General features: G+C 48.5%; 1 protein-coding gene across 1 annotated transcript in view; it reads right to left on the minus strand.

Moving 5' to 3' along the window:
• Nucleotides 1-1,935: 1,935 nt before the first annotated feature.
• Nucleotides 1,936-16,741, minus strand: part of SCFD1 (sec1 family domain containing 1) — a 76,015-nt gene continuing 61,209 nt past the window's right edge. The window contains exons 22-25 of the mRNA XM_054972061.1: nt 14,458-14,491; nt 5,751-5,816; nt 3,610-3,678; nt 1,936-2,165 (exon numbers count right to left, since the gene is read on the minus strand). Of these exons, the coding sequence (XP_054828036.1) occupies nt 2,142-2,165; nt 3,610-3,678; nt 5,751-5,816; nt 14,458-14,491 (193 nt within the window). The 3' untranslated portion in view covers nt 1,936-2,141. The remainder of the gene's footprint in view (nt 2,166-3,609; nt 3,679-5,750; nt 5,817-14,457; nt 14,492-16,741) is intronic.

Raw genomic sequence — 16,741 nt, forward strand, 5'->3', positions numbered from 1 at the left:
GAAAATATAATACCACAAATCAGCTATTCACTTACCTAAAGTGAGCAATCAAAGTTTTCTAGGGGTTACAGGCTGGAGCTGTCCATCAGCACTACTCACCAGGTTGGATCCAGTGCAAGATTCCTGCTTGAGCTAGGGCTCTTGTGCAAGTGGAAATGCAAGACTGCAGTAGCCACTTGTGCTAGGTCAAATTTACTGTATCTCCATTTGCATTTCTGTGTGAGCAATATATTGTGCAATCAATCCAGGGTTTTAGGAAGCTCTTCAGTCTTACAATGGCTCCCTGGGGCACAATACGTGAAAGGAAAGAGACTTTTGCTCAAGATTTTGTATGTCATGTATCTGAGCAAACTAGGGTGGGAGATGTTGCACCAGATCTTGCACAATCCCTTCCACAAGGACATCTATGTGAAGTGGATTTCTTTTTCCATTTTGCACTGCTGGATCTAACCCACTCTCTCCAATGCAAATATGTAGTTGCACATGTACAAGTGCGTAGATGAAATCTCTATGACAGTCCAAATGGAGTATCAACTGCCTGTCTGAGGTGATGGATTATGCAATGGCTTCTAACTATAACATAACTACTACTCCACATGAATCAGATTAATCAGCAGCCTCTCAAGCACATTTTGCTCATCCTAGCCTTTGCTGAATGGAGAAAAATATAATTATTGTATCATTTAATGTCTAGGACAATTCACCTGCACTAAAGCAGGCTTCTCTTTCATACCAGAACAATAACTAATATCCTTCAAGACATCAATGAAATCTTCCATATTAGAGTAAGTCTAGACTATTGTAATGTACTCTACATGGATTTGCCTTTGAAGTCAACTCGGAAAGTCCAGCTGGTACAGAATGCCACAGGTTGGTTAGTATGGGGAGCTAGGTGCAGTATACATATTACACCCATTCTGCAGTCACTCCATTGATTACCTGTCAGCTATCAGGTTCAATTTAGGGTACTAGTTATTATCTACAAAGCCCTTCATAGCTTTGAACTTGCATGTCTGCAGGACCTTCTCTCCCCCATGCTCTACCATGACAGCTTCGTTCATCTGAGCAAAAGCCTTCTGAAGATACCATTATGTAAATGGATAAAGTCAATAGCTGCCCTTATATATGCATTCTGTTATGGCTCCTACCCTTGTGGGATGGCCTACCTGAACAGGATGGGAAGGCTCTCACATTTTTCTATCGACTTCATAAAACAAAATTGTTCAGGAGGGCATTTTTATGAATAGAATAGGGTTGTAGTATAAAGGTATGGATCAGGAGGACAATTTTTATTAAAGAAACAGGACTGTTGTCTATTTCAATGTTTACTGTATGTATTATTCTGCTCTTACTGCATTATCTACTTTTTGTAATTCCATGTTCTGTGTTATGTCTGATGCCTTTTTCTTTTTGCATTATTTTTCTACCTTTGCAATTCTAGTCCTATTATATTATTTACTGGATGTCTTATGCTGCCTAATTACATTATTTTATATTATATGACCTTCCTTAACTCTTAGTGAGAAAGTTGCGCTATAAATAAATATAAATAAATATAAATAAATAAATAAAACAGAAAATTAGAATGAACAAGATTCCCATTTTCAGAGGTGCCTGCACAATGCAAAAATATCTTTGTAAAGCCACCCAGATAGCTCTCAACAAAGCCACCGATCTCACACGAGTCTCATATGTGTGTATATGCACATGAATATAGCAGATCACAGTTGCCAACCTCTCCTTACCCAATGGAAGTTCTAATACGATGGCAGAATGGCAAAAAAGGAACCAACCTTGTATTCTAACATCAAATAAAAAACATTAGTATATATTACATATTCGATTGAATGAAAATGCCAGATGAAATATCCTACTAAAATTATCATTTAACATCTGTTAAACACACAAGTCAAAGAAATATTGCAGCAGGTAGTATCCAAGCATTGTGAGTTTTTTTATTTTATTTGGAGTATGTGGTATGCATTATACAAGTACAGAACATCCTTTCATAAAAATTACAAATTTAAGGAATCAGCTGAAGTTTAAATACAGGTTAAGATGTTAGCTGTTAGCTGTTGCCATGATACTTTCTTCACACCTTGCCAAAATGTCCAAAATATCCATTTCTGTCAGATTATGGCTTATTTTAGTCCAAGTTGTGAAAGCTAAATACAAAGAAATAAGAAAAATATTAGATTGCTTATCTTCTAGTTTAAAAAGGAAACTTGACTGTAGTCCTAAACTGAGTTGATTAGATGTGACTGGATGAAACCAAATACAGAAAAATAATTTCTATTAAACAAAGCAATTGTTTACTAAGAATACTTAGGAGATGACCCTTTATTGTATTCTTACAGAAGGATTCCCACAGGGGTTTTTAACAGAGTCCTGTTTCCCCCTCTCTTCTCTTGGCAAGCGCACTGACAGTGCAATGGGCCCTTCAAAGGATGAGTGTCTGTGCATAGGCTTCCCATATCCTGATCTAGGGTGCTTGCAAACAGAAGGATTCCAGCCCTAGTGCTCAATCAATGTACCGAGTCTTTTCAGAAGTACATTTAGTTCCCCACATGATGTACTTAAATCATTTTATTGTTTGCTACTCCTATAAAAAGTTCAACTGCATATACAACAATTATATGACACACAAAACGGACAGACAAAATATGCTGCACAATGCTAAGCAGACTGAGTACCTATACTTTTTGTAGAATACACAACTATGGCTGAAAAGTTATCATTTAGTGCCAGCTGAGTTAAAATTACCCCTCTGGACACAGAGCTTTGATTTGGCCAGGGTCTTTCCTCCTTATATTAGATAAGAAGTCTGCTACAGAAGCAGCAAATACCAGCAAAGTAAGTATGAACAGACCCCAGAAGTATGAACAGACCCCACTGTGACACTGAGAGATCTCTGTCTTTTGGTGCTACACCTCTGAAGATGCCAGCCACAGCTGCTGGCGAAACGTCAGGAACTACAATGCCAAGACCACGGCAATACAGCCCGGAAAACCCACAACAACCATAGACCCCAGAGGCCTTTGTGATATATTCTTAGTTTACTTGGAAAACAGTTTGCCAGGACAGCAGAGGAAAACATGATCACTGGGAAAGTAAAGATGACCAAACCATAAGTGGCACCTGAGAAATATACATACCACTCTTTCCTCACTTAGCACCCCTGCTCACATGGCATGGAGTTAGCATTCATTGCATGTATCCTATTCTCTCACCCTGCCAGGTCTTGTTTCCTCTGCGCCCCCCCATCAACCTTTCACATTGAACACCACATGATTCCATTAAAATGCACTTAGTAAACACTAAATATGAGTTGAGTAAAATCTATAGTGGGAGGGAAGGCAGCATGGTATAGCCTGATCTCATCAGATCTCGTAAGCTAAGCAGGATCAGTACTTAGATGGGATACTACCTAGGGAGACTCTGCAGAGGAATGCAATGGTAAACCACCTCTGCTTCCCGTTTGCCTTGAAAGTCCCAGCATGGGTCACCGTAACTCAATTGTGACTTGACACACACGCATGCACACGCACACACACTCTATACCAAGTTGTTAGATCAATTTAAAAAAATTTAAAATGATTATGCCATTACCTGTTTTAAAAACTGTGCAGCATTAAAGAGTTCACTGCAGCCGTATAAGACATGTTTACCTTGTTTGCCCTTTTATGAGACAAAGATTTCATCAATATAATATTCAATTTAAAAAGGCATTCTATATTTAGTAGGACAATGCTACTAAACAAAGCTCATTTTAAAAATTGCAGTGCAAAATCAACACAATTTAATTGTTTCTACATTTTAGTTCACAATATGAGATTGCAGTACAATACTCAAAGCATGCACTGAGGCACTGGGTAGGTGCAGGACTTCACTGGGGAACAAGAATCAATGGGTTGGATTTCTTTTGCTGATAGATGTAGATCCCACCACCTTTTCTTTCCCCAAGCAATCTTTGGTAATCCCCTAAAAGAGTAAGGCTGGAGGTTGGCAGAAACTTGTGAAATAATGCCTGTGCTGTAATGTCTCTTTAAGTGAAACAGTTGCCCCAGCACAGCTGAAAGGTATTTAGCATTTTAGTGTTATCCTGTGTCTCTCAGGGCCAAGCTACAAGTGACGAATGACACTTGAACAGCAAGTGGATTGAGTGGAGCACAAGTGAACTGGGAGAAATACACTTGCCGTTCAAGTGTCATTCGTTACTTGTAGCTTCGCCCTCAGTTGTTGGCGTTCTTGGAGTTTGGGCATGGTAGTTTGTTTGAAACCTTTTTGTATGATGCCAATAAACTGACTTATCTACTATGTGGGACTTCTGAGTGACTTCAGGAGTATCTTGTGTGATCTGAGCTGATACAATGACGTTACATGGTGTCAGAAGTGATGGACATGGGTTTTTTTTACCTCCACCTGCACTTGTGTTGCAAGGTAACCTGGCTGAAAAGTGGAAGTACTGGGACTAAGCTTTTGTCTGCATTTTACAACAGTTGGTGTTGATAACGTTTTTAAATAGCGACAAGTAGCTATTTTGCTGAATTGTGTGGGAGAAAAGGCCCTATCAGTGTATAATACATTTGTTTTTCTTGATGCGGAGCCAAAAGATATTGAAGAAGTTCTTGAACAGTTCAAGAAATATTGCACTCCTTGGAAGAATGTGATATTTGAATGTTACTCTTTTTGGAATCATTTATGGTGACATGGTGGTACCATTGAACAGTTTGTGACTGAGCTTAAACTCAAAGCTAACAGCTGTGAGTTTGGATCTATAACTAATGACATAGAGATAAAATTGCGTTTAGTGCAAAGGACAAGGTAAAGGAAAGACTTTTAAAGGAACCTGACCTTACTATTGAGAAAGAAGTTGAGATATGTGGTATGAGGTGCTGCAGGAAGGAGAGGAAAAATTGCTGCCACCTTTCCAATGGCAGAGGAATTGGTGAAAGTTCTTCACCAGAGAAAAGTAGGGTGTATTTTGCCCAGTTTCACCTCTTTACTGCAGCCTACCCACTTCCATATGGAATTTTGTTCATGAGGGTCCTCTAATACCACTTTTGAGGGGTCAGAGGGCTGCTGAGTGAAGATCTGAGTAATCTGTAGGATCCAACCAATAGTACATACATTGTTCATATATAAATGTAATTTGCCTTGACTTGGATGCCCCAGGCTAATCCAGTTCTTGAAAGCTAAGCGGGGCTGGCCCTGGTTAGTACTTGGATGGGAGACCAAGGAAGTCCACAGTCACTATGCAGGGACAGGCAATGTCAAACTACCTTTGACTGTCTCTTGCCTTGAAAACTGTATGAGATGCCATAAGCTGGCTATGTCTTGATGGCACTTTACACACAAAAATGCAATTTAGAAATAAAATTGTCTAATTTTATTAGTCTGCACTATCTGACCTATCCATTAGTAAAGACAAATGCAGTTAGATAATGGGTTCTACATTTAATTAATCGAATTTATCCATTGATCATTGCAATAATAAGATAAAGATGGAATATATCTGACATTATATAAATCAGCTTAGGCTGTGTTCAAATTAACAAATACCCCACTGCCCATAAATAGGCACACATTTTTCATTTACTTAAATGGCGTGAGACAGCTCTGTACACACTTTATATCTTTACTAAAATGAATAAGAAAGCCCAATGAACTTCTGGATGGAAGGCAATATCTCAGAAAGTGAAAAAAAGATTTTTTATTACACATAATTAAAAAAAAAGGCAGAAGCATACCTTTATGTAATCAATAAGGTTTTGATATTCAATGTAATTGCCTCCTCCAACTACAAATACAATTGCCTGTAACAGAATTTTTCAAAAAATTAATACACTGTAGCTATTACTGTAGGTTGACTTTACAATAGAAGCAAAACTCCAAGGAACTAAAGAGTAAAAATGAAGCAATCTTATTGATAATAGCAATGACAGATAACCCATTACCAATAATCGAAATCCTGAAATTCTAGCCCTTTCAGATATTCCAAATGGGTACAAATGAATATGGGGGTGGGAGAAACAGGGTGGGACTGTGGTAGCAGTCTCTGTTCCAAGCTTATACACATTTATTGGAGTTTCCTAGAAGTACAAAGGAAGTCAAATGTACCTGCATCTCTATGCACATGCATACTTTCTATATTCTATAAAGGTGTGCTGTACTCTTCAGTTCTCTCCCCCTCACCCTGGATGTATTCATTGAGTATGCCCTCCGAATGTTTGTAAAGGGCTTCTGACTCACAGGTTATGAGAATCTTACTGATGTACTACTGTCAATGAGTATACTCTTGATAAATTATAAAATACAGGCAATAAGAAAATTACTTTGATACATTTATAAGATAGGAAAGTTTTAACTTTCATTTTCCATATTTTATTTTTCTAATTGTTTTAAGAAATTTCAAAAAACATATATTAATTTTTATTAAACTATGACACAGCCATGCATTTTGTCAAAATATGGTTAACTATCACTGGTCTATGTTTGTCAATATGTTCACAATTAGATTATTTATAGTCCACCTTTCTCACTGAGATCCAAGGTGGATTACACAGCATGAGTGAAAATACAGTATAATCGACAGCTAGGACATTCACTGAGCAAATTACAATAATGAACAACAGTTAGGACATTCCAAGAAACAGATACAACAGGGCATGGTAGCAGAAAAAAATTAAACAAGCATAAAGCCGAGCACAGAGACGAAATCTATCTGAAACAAAGCATACTAATTTCTATGGCAGTTTAGCAGCATAGAAACTCCCTAGCAGGTGCTTATCTACATCAGTACAGTACCCAATACTGTACTATCAAGGCATCTCACTGAACTGTCTTATGACACAGCCCTATAATCTGGGTAGAAAGCCCTTCTTAATAATTGCATAATTTGTAGAAAGCCAGGAGAGAGGGAATTTTCCTAATCACCTCAGGCAGGCCATTCCATAAGGTGGGGGCTAAATTACATTAAAGTAGATATAATATAATGTAAGTTCAACAAGCATGGTCTGTATCCCTACATCCGAGAGACTCAACCCTTGGCTTCTAAATGCAGTTATTTGTGAGGGACTTTACCACAGCTAATTAGTGTCACTGTCAATGCCTGCTACAGTTATGATGGTGTTACAGTTCTTCTCTCAAACTACATGGGTTATGTTCTAGAAATGTCTTCTCTTCCCTAGAACTTTACATGAAGCATGAAGAAAACAGGATAAAACTTTTATTCACGTCCTGGTATAGGGGAGTAACTACAGAAGTGCTAAAGTTTAAAGAGCCAATTTTTACTTTATGACATTGTCATAAAATCAAAGTGTTGAATGGGATTAGAGTTTATGCTTATTCAGCTCTTTTAAAAAACAATATATAACAATTTTAACATATAAATTATATTTTTTTCAACAAGTCTAACGTTTACAGTAAAACTTTTTTGCTGCCTAGGCCGAGTGGAGGGAGCAGGGGGGACCCGCAACAAACCGAGACCACACACAGATTTGGATAAAACATGGCCACAACTTTATTGACAGCAACGGAACAAGGAGTATTGGCGCCGCATGTGGGTCAGATCCGCAAAAGCATCGGCTGACCCACCTGACAGCCGATGAGCCTCAACCCCCCCCAGACCCAGGCTGGGGGAGGGAACCCAAGGAGTGACATTTAAGGGGAGATCACCTGGGTGTACACCCCTGGGTGATTCCCCTGCCACCTGGGAGTGAGGATGCCGTGGCAGCCCCCGAGCCGGGCATGCATCCCCATGCCTCACTCCCAAGACTCCTTATGGGAATCTCCTTACCGAGGAGCCTGGGGCCCGGAGGCCCCCAGCTCCCCCCAAAAGGGATCTGACCCAATGCCCACCGCTAAAGTTGTGACAGAATGAAAAACCTGAAGAAGAGGGAGAGGTGGGTGAGAGACCGCCGTCCGAGCCGAAGTGAGGAGGGCGGGGACAGCAGCCAGGTAAATACCCAGCTGCCAGACCTGGGTGAAAACCACGGCCCTGAGGTCCGTGGCCAATCCCCGCCCCTCCCGGGGCCGGCCTGGGCAGCCGGGATTGGCCGGCCCCAGGTTTGAATCTGACTGGGTGCCGGCCCGCCCGGGCGTCCCAGGCGAGCCGGCACCCAGTCGTTGCAGCTCCCCGTCTCCCTCCCGGCCCGCCGGCAGCAACCGGGCGCCAGGTAAGTCTGGTCGCCCCTGTTTGCTGCCTAGGCCGAGTGGAGGGAGCAGGGGGGACCCGCAACAAACCGAGACCACACACAGATTTGGATAAAACATGGCCACAACTTTATTGACAGCAACGAAACAAGGAGTATTGGCGCCGCATGTGGGTCAGATCCGCAAAAGCATCGGCTGACCCGCCTGACAGCCGCCTCAACCCCCCCCAGGCCCAGGATGGGGGAGGGAACCCAAGGAATGACATTTAAGGGGAGATCACCTGGGTGTACACCCCTGGGTGATTCCCCTGCCACCTCGGAGTGAGGATGCCGTGGCAGCCCCCGAGCTGGGCATGCATCCCCATGCCTCACTCCCAAGACTCCTTATGGGAATCTCCTTACCGAGGAGCCTGGGGCCCAGAGGCCCCCAGCTCCCCCCAAAAGGGATCTGACCCAATGCCCACCGCCACCAGAGCCACCTGTGGCTCCCGCCAACACTCCTACTGCTGGCACCAACTCAACAGGCCATCCCGAAGGTCTTGGAGCCAAATGTCCTGCCCCCAACTAGATAGGTGGACGCCATCAGGGGAGAAAAGGGGGCCGACGCGGTAAGAAATGTCCCAGTGTGCGATGAAGCGGCCGCCGACTTCCTCAATGTAGCGGCGCATGGCCCGAGCAACCCTCTGCCTGATGCCATCGACTTTCTTAGGGCACCGCGCCCCACGCCAGACCCGTCGCTGTAGTAAGTCCGACCAGATCAAGGCCGTCTGGGGGAAGAGTCCTCGCAGATGGACCAGATTGGTGCACATGGCCCGTTGCAGATCCGGCCCCTCACGCTTGCCCAAGTCGTTCTCCCCGAGTTGGATGATCAACACATCAGGAGGGCCCAGCCGCCGGGCCTGACGAACCAGCATCGGGAGGAGGGAGTCCCAGAGCATGCCCCGCTCGCCCATCCAGTGGATCCTCAGGCGATCTTCCAAGCCCAGGTAGCCGCCCCAGCCTGATGATGCCGCATACTTCCCGGCCCAGTGGACTATGCTGTGCCCGCAAATCCAGACCGACTTCCTTGGCCCTGTGAAACGAACAAACAAACAACCACCGCGTCAATGCCCACCTTCCCAGTGCGGGCGGATGTAGGAATGAAAAGCCCGTGACTGCCAGCGTCCGATGGCCATGATTGCCCTGTCCGGCAGCCCGAGGTCGGCAGCCTCCGTGGTGGCTCCAATTCGGAAGGAAGGCATGCCGAACTGGGAGGGGGGGAGCCCGGCCGACTCCAGGCAGGCCCGCAGGAGGGAAGCAAACTGATAGCGGGTGAGGGGAGAGAGATCCCTGTGGATGAGGAAGGGGCCCTGCCGGGGGAGACGGACGTGCAAATAAGCCCCCACCGCCCGCACTGGGCATACCGGCCCCCGCCGGGTGGCCCGTAGGCAAATGGCAGCCCCCTTGCCGCGTTGGTCCGTCTTGGAACGACGGATAGTAATGAGCACCTGCCGGGGGGACCAGGACACGTCCGTGAAGGCCAGGGCCCTGCTGTTGGTGTCAGCCCGGGAACCTGCCACCAGCTCGCTCACTCGGAGGGCCCCGAAAAAGGCCAGGGAGAAGGCCGTGTGAAATAGCTGCACCTCGAAGGAGGACCAGCAAAGGTCAGGTAGCACCCTTAAAATGCAACGCAGGATGGATAGGGAAATGGGCCGCCTCTTGTCTGGAAGGGGAGGGGCCAGCCTAGCCCAGCCCTCTATGGCCCTGCGAGGGATAAAGCCGCAGCATGGGTCAGGGAAACCTAGCACTTTGCAAAAGAAGGAGACTGCTGCTAAGTCATGCTGCATGGTGCGGGGAGCCCGCCCCAGGGCCCGCAGATGAGCCAGGTACCGGAGCACCTCCTCCTGAGAGGGGGGCCGTAAAGCCCCACCCCCAGCCCCCCAAGTGAAAGCCCCGAAACGCTCAACCGCAGCCGAGTAGGACTTGAGCGTGGTCGGGGCCACCGAACCAAGTACTCCCTGCATCACGATGTCTCTCCAGCCAGCCATAGCTCCTCCGGGAATGGATCGGGGGTGCGTTGAGCCTCTGGAGCCAGTGCAAAGAACCTCTCCATCTGGAATCGAGACAATGTGTCTGCAAGGCCATTGTCCACACCTGCTACATGACGGGCCGAGAAGGTAACGTTAGCTGCCAGACAGACCAAAACGAAACGGCGAACCAGCCGCATGACCCGCTCAGAGCGAGAGGACTGCTTATTGATGACTCGGACAGTAGCCTGGTTGTCGCACCAGAACACCACCCGCCTGTCCCGCAGGACCTCCCCTCAAATGGAGACCGCCACCAGGATGGGGAAAAACTCGAGGAATGTGAGGTCCCGAAGGACCCCCGACCCATCCCAAGAGGGTGGCCAACGCTGGGCGCACCAACGCTCCTTGAAGTAAACCCCAAAACCCAGACTGCCGGCCGAGTCAGAATGGACCTGGAGCGCGGAGCCCAAGTCAAGGGGGTCCTGCCAGAGGGAAACCCCATTGAAGGTGGACAAGAATCGAAGCCAGACCTCAAGATCCGCTTTGATCCCCTTGGTGAGGCGAATGTGGTGGGGGGGGCGACTACCCCCCGGCAAGCCCAAGCGAGCCGCGCACAGAAGGCCCGCCCCGGGGAAACGACCCTGCAGGCAAAATTGAGGTGGCCAATAATGGACTGTAGCTCCCTAAGGATACATTTCTCCCGGGCCAATGTCCCCGCAATTAGCTCCTGAAGGCGCCTGAGCTTGTCCGATGGAAGCCGGGACAGCCCAGCCACTGAATCCAGCTCGATGCCCAGGTAGGTAAGGCGAGATGCCGGGCCCTCTGTCTTTTCCGGGGCCAGGGGGACCCCCAACTCTGCAGCCAGTGCCTGAAAGATACGCAGGCGATCGGCACATGCCGAGCTGTCAGGTGGCGCCATGATCATAAAGTCATCGAGATAATGAGTGATAAAGGGGGCCCCCATGCGCTCTTTGGCAGCCCATTCCAGGAACGTGCTGAAAGTCTCGAAGGCTGAGCAGGCCACGGAACAGCCCATCGGCATGGCCTTGTCCACGTACCACATGCCCCGGAATTTGAACCCCAACAGGCACTGGTCACCGGGGTGAACAGGCAGCAAATGGAAAGCCGACTGGACGTCACATTTTGCCATAAGGGCATCCTGCCTGCAGGCTCTGACTAACCTGACCGCGTGGTCGAACGACGCATACCTAACCGAGCACAGCTCTGGCGGGATGGCCTCATTGACCGAGGAGCCCCGCGGGTAGGAGAGGTGGTGTATGAGGCGGTACTCGCCCGGGGTTTTCTTGGGAACTACCCCCAGCGGGGAAACCCTGAGGTTGGGCAAAGGAGGGCTGGGGAAAGGACCTGCCACCCGGCCCGCGGCGACCTCCTTGGCAATTTTAGCTGCCACCACCTGGGGCAGCTCCCTGGCGGATTTTAGGTTGCCCGCCGAGGTGGCCAACTGGGGGCCCGTGAAGGGGATGCGGAACCCAAGCGAAAAACCCTCCCTCAAGAAACTAGCGGCCTGCCTATTGGGATACCGCACCAGGAGGGAGATAATGGCCCACAGCCTGATGGGTGTGCGGGCAAGGCCAAGAAGCCCGCAAGAAGGGCTAGTTTCTGCCGCCGGCGGATTGGGAGGCTGTGGTGCCGGACCCTCCATCCTTGCGAGCGTTGTTGCTGGAGGGCCGGCCGCCTCGAAAGGGCTGGGATGCCACGGACCCGCGGGGGCAGGCGGGGCATGAATGGGCGCCCCCGCAGGCATCACAGTTGTGCTCAAAACGGCACCTGGGCCGCTGGCATCTCCCTTGGTTATATTCCCAGCATAGGCCCCTGCCCCTGTCCCTCCGAGGGGGCCAACGGCTGGAGCGGGATCCCTCCCCTTTGCCCTTCATGTGGGGACCCACCAACCAGAGCCATAACTTCTGATTGATGAGGTCCCACCGCGTCCGGGGGTTATGGGAGGCCTGTTTCCTAAAGGTCTCGTCATAATCCAGAGCCGCCATGTCCCCCGCCAGAGCCCGGGCCCTGAGAACGTTCCCCAAATGATTGGTGAGGTGCCAGCCCCTGTCAGGGTAGGCAGCCTGGACCACCCCTAGATAAACTGTAAAACCCTCCAGCCAGTTGGAGAAGGTGCGCTCTGCCGCCTCCTTTTTTGCCCCTTTTTTCTCCCGCTTTGACGAGGGGGCAGACCTGCCGTCCTCCGCCTCCGGCCTTAGCAGGGAAAGGACGTCTATGTAAAAGCCGTCCAATATGCGCTCCTGGACCTTGCGGGGAAGATGAATACCGGGGGGGGGGTCCTCATTGTCTATAAAGGACGAGGTGGGCGGGGGGGAGTCGTTAGGGCCCCAAACCTCCCGGGGGTCTCTCTCTCCATGACGGCCCCTGGCCCGCCGGTGCTGGGCCCACTCAGGGAGACCAGGAACGCCCGAGGCCACCTCCCAATAGCTCCCATTCTGATCCCCCTCATCCGAGGACGAAGACTCACCTCTGGTCCAGTCGCTGTCTGACTCCTCCTGCCGCCGCCGCTGGCCTCCCCTCCTGCGGGCCGTCCGCCTCCTCTTGGCCGACTGCTTGCGTCGTCTGCTGGTTCAGCGCTCGGGGCTGGACGAAGGGGAGCGCGAGTCGTGCTGCCTGGTTTGCGTCACACCTCTCTTCGACTTGCTGCTCCCCTTCCGCTGGGGGACCTCAACAGGCTGCGTGGCAGAGGAAGCTGCCCCGAGCCCGGAGTTCCCCAGGTTTTCCACCCTGGCTGTCAGGGCCTCCAGTGCCCGGCTGATGCTTTGCAGTGCAGAGGGGTTGGAGTCCCACTCAGAGCCCCCTTGCAGGGCACCGCTCCCGCTCCCCCCTTTGCCCTGCCTGCGATGCCTGGTTGCAGAAGGGGCTGGCTCACTGGTTGCTCCGGCCCCTTGCATGTGCCTTGGATCATGGCTAGGGTGCGCCACAGGCTGCCCCCCTGCTCTCCTGGTGGCCCGAGGCAGTGCGGGACTGCTGCCAGGAGCCTTGCCCCGAGTGGGCCTTGCCTTGCCAGCCCTGCTGCCCTTGGGGGCTGCAGCGGGGGGCCTAGGCTGGAGTGCCCCCCCTTGCGTCCTTGTTGCCCCCCCGGGACCCCTTATTCCCCCCAGCCTTCTTCCCTGCTGGGGCCATGTGTGCCGGAGGCGCGGCTGTCGCCCTGTGCCTGAGCGGGGGAAGAGAAGAGGAAGAGAAGGGGCACTTCCCCTGAAAAGGAGTGAGAGGGGAAAGCAGAGACAGCGAAAAAAAACGCCCCCCCCCTGCGAAGGAATGAGGGGGAGTGGAGGAGAAGGCAAGAGCCGCCCCCGGTTCCTGCAGGGCTGCTTCGCCGCTTCACAAGGCACGGGGGAGCGAGGCTCAGCTCGACCTCCCCCCACGTGCTCACGGCCTTCACCCGGCTGCTTCCTCCGATGCCCGCTGCTCCTCTGCTCCGGCGAAGCACGGGGGCTGAGGCTCAGCTAAACCTCGCCCTCGCGTGCTCTTCCAGCCGCTCCTCTTTGCTCTGCCGTCGCCTTCTCCGCTGCCGCCCAGTCGCCGCAGTTCATCGCCTCCTCCTTTGCTCGCTGCTGCTCTGACCGCCGTCCGAGCCGAAGTGAGGAGGGCGGGGACGGCAGCTGGGTAAATACCCAGCTGCCGGACCTGGGTGAAAACCGCGGCCCTGAGGTCCGCGGCCAATCCCCGCCCCTCCTGGGGCCGGCCTGGGCAGCCAGGATTGGCTGGCCCCAGGTTTGAATCTGATTGGGCGCAGGCCCGCCTGGGCGTCCCAGGTGAGCCGGCACCCAGCCGTTGCAGCTCCCCGTCTCCCTCCCGGCCCGCCGGCAGCAACCGGGCGCCAGGTAAGTCTGGTCGCCCCCGTTTGTGATTGCTTATTCATCTTTTTGAAAATGAAAGGAGCTTACATTATGTTAGATATCATTTAACAAAGCTGTAATCAGACTAATAATTTCAGATAATAGGATCAAATTTTCCTTAGAAAATCAAGTATCACCAAATATATATTATTGTTATATATAAGCTAGGGAGTTTCTATGCTGCTAAACATGCCATAGAAATTAGTATGCTTTGTTTCAGATAGATTTCGTCTCTGTGCTCGGCTTTATGCTTGTTTACATTTTTTCTGCTACCGTGCCCTGTTGTATTTGTTTCTTGGAATGTCCTAACTGTTGTTCATTATTGTAATTTGCTCAGTGAATGTCCTAGCTGCTATATATATATTGTTTTATATATATTATTGTTATATATAAGATCATACTGATCTTAGAAAAGTATGCTGTTTGTTATCTTACCTCCTGAAATGGATTTTTATTTCTTGGAATTGAGCTGTAATTAAAAAAGCAAAATCCTTAGCACACTGCTTTCAGTAATTTATAAACATCAAAAATACAGTGTACATCAATTTTAGCAAGGATAGGATAATATTTGAACATGTATGAACAACTGCAAAACCTATACTGAGTCATTGATTTGCCCTAGCAAAATCTATTATATGGCTATTGAAGACATCGGCTGCTTCCACGCGTCCTTAATGGGATGGCTTGCCAACGGAACTCTGGTGGGTTATCTCACTCATTACACACATCGTTGTTTCCCCATGTGCAAGCTGGTCATCATGATGATCCTGGTTTTTAAGCATTTTTTCTGAGACCTGTTTTGGTCCATGTTTATTTTTGATGCAGGTTTTCCGCGTGATTATCCTACCATATCAATGCATGTGGAGGCTTTTTTGCACTTCAGAAGGGCCCTCCCACAAGTCTCCAACCCCTCCTCTCGCCATTACCCCTCCTTTAAACATCACACATGCATCTGGCTGGCATTCGTGATCATATAATACCCCCCCCCTTTATTTTACTTTGTTTAACAGTCCTTACGCTATTATGATATCTACGTATACAAAGGAAATCATACTGTACTGCTTGCTACATTGGACCACTCAGCAATTGGACTATCAGTCTAGGAACGACATTGAGAATGGAATGCCATTTCTGATTTTATTTTAAACTAGCAATAAGGCCCATTGTTTGAGAAAATACAACAGGCCCTAGCAGCACTTCCCCCGTGCCTCCCCCCCCCGCATCAGTTGAGGGAGGGATCACGGAAGAGACTGGGGGGGGTCCCTCCTCCTCTGGCTCCTTGGCCGCCACTCGGCTTGTGCACGGATCTCCCAAGGCCCTGTGGAGGCAGCATGGAGCCCTGCCCCCACCACTGCAGGATCTTGGGAGGGCCTCACTGCTGCACGGAACCTTTCTGGGCTTCTGGAAGCCCTGATGAAGCCATGGGGAGGCAAACAGTTTTGCCCCCGACTCACTTCTTATCCCTGCGTACTGTGCCTGCATGGAGATAAGGAAAGTGGTCAGGAATGTGGTTTGCCTTTTATATAGTAGAATATGGAATCGTGCAATCGCGCTATTCTACTATTTGTATATTTATGAAACACTTTTGCATTTAAAACTTTGGTAGAGAATGGAGTACTATGCATGCCCAGTTTCTACAGAAGCTGAAAGACAGGACAATGGTATAGCATAATCCTGCATGTGCGCAAAACAAAAAAAGTTGGGTGGGAATGCGCCAATGTCATTTGTGTTGCGTTTTCTGTTTTGGGACCTTTTTTCATAACTAACACTCACAAAACAAGCATGAGGATGATGTATGTGAAAGGTGAGTTCTTGAAGTGGATTGGGAAGATGCGGCTTTGGGACAGGAAAAACCTGCAAAAATTGGAACATATGGAAGCAGCCATCACGGTGTTCATAAAGCTGTTTCATAAGACACACAAAAAGGCAGAACTAAACAGTCAGATCAAGCTTTTGGAATCAGAACATTTTTAGCAGTCCAGTGGACAATGTTTATCCTGAGACTGATAGGAAGAGTGTGCCCTGTTGACTCTTCTAGATTTGCATTTAATACTATCAATAACTAGGCCTTTCAGATCTGTTTTTGATGGTTAAAAGCACAGAGCAGTTCGGTTTTTAACAAATGGAGCGGTCTAGAGAAGGTGGGAATAGTTAACTACTGCTCCATTTCATGGAGGGTTTTATCTTGTTCTCAATTTTTGTATGGTCCGTCTTGTTTAAAATAATAAAAAGAAAAATGATACTGGAATAAAAAGTACTCCAGTAATGGCTGTATCCTACCACTTTCAACATTCATAAAAACCAGGGCCTGTCTCCTACATTAGAGGCTATAGGGCAGACAGAGCACATCACACTGAAGCTAGTTTGGCATGATCACCTATGAGTGAAATTAAGATGCTGTTTGCGAGTTTTAAAACCCTGCTCAGCATCAGCAAAAACTTGAAAGGAGCAGCTCAGTCGGGTCACAGGCATATTTACTTAGAAGTCCCACTGAATTTAATGGGGTATACTCCCATATAACTGCGTGTAGGACTGCACTGATGAACATATTGAACTGCTCTTGGGAGGGAAGGCTCTTGGGAGGGAAGGATGTGATGTTAAGGAACTGTGAGCGTTTCTTGGGTCTGCCATTGGTAGGGCCTTTGACTGAGAGGGCACTGCGTGTGTGTGTTATGTGCCAGCAAGTCAGTTCTAACTTATGGAGACCTCCAAAACATCC

This window comes from Eublepharis macularius, chromosome 2 (genome assembly GCF_028583425.1).
Source record: "Eublepharis macularius isolate TG4126 chromosome 2, MPM_Emac_v1.0, whole genome shotgun sequence".
NCBI lineage: Eukaryota > Metazoa > Chordata > Lepidosauria > Squamata > Eublepharidae > Eublepharis > Eublepharis macularius.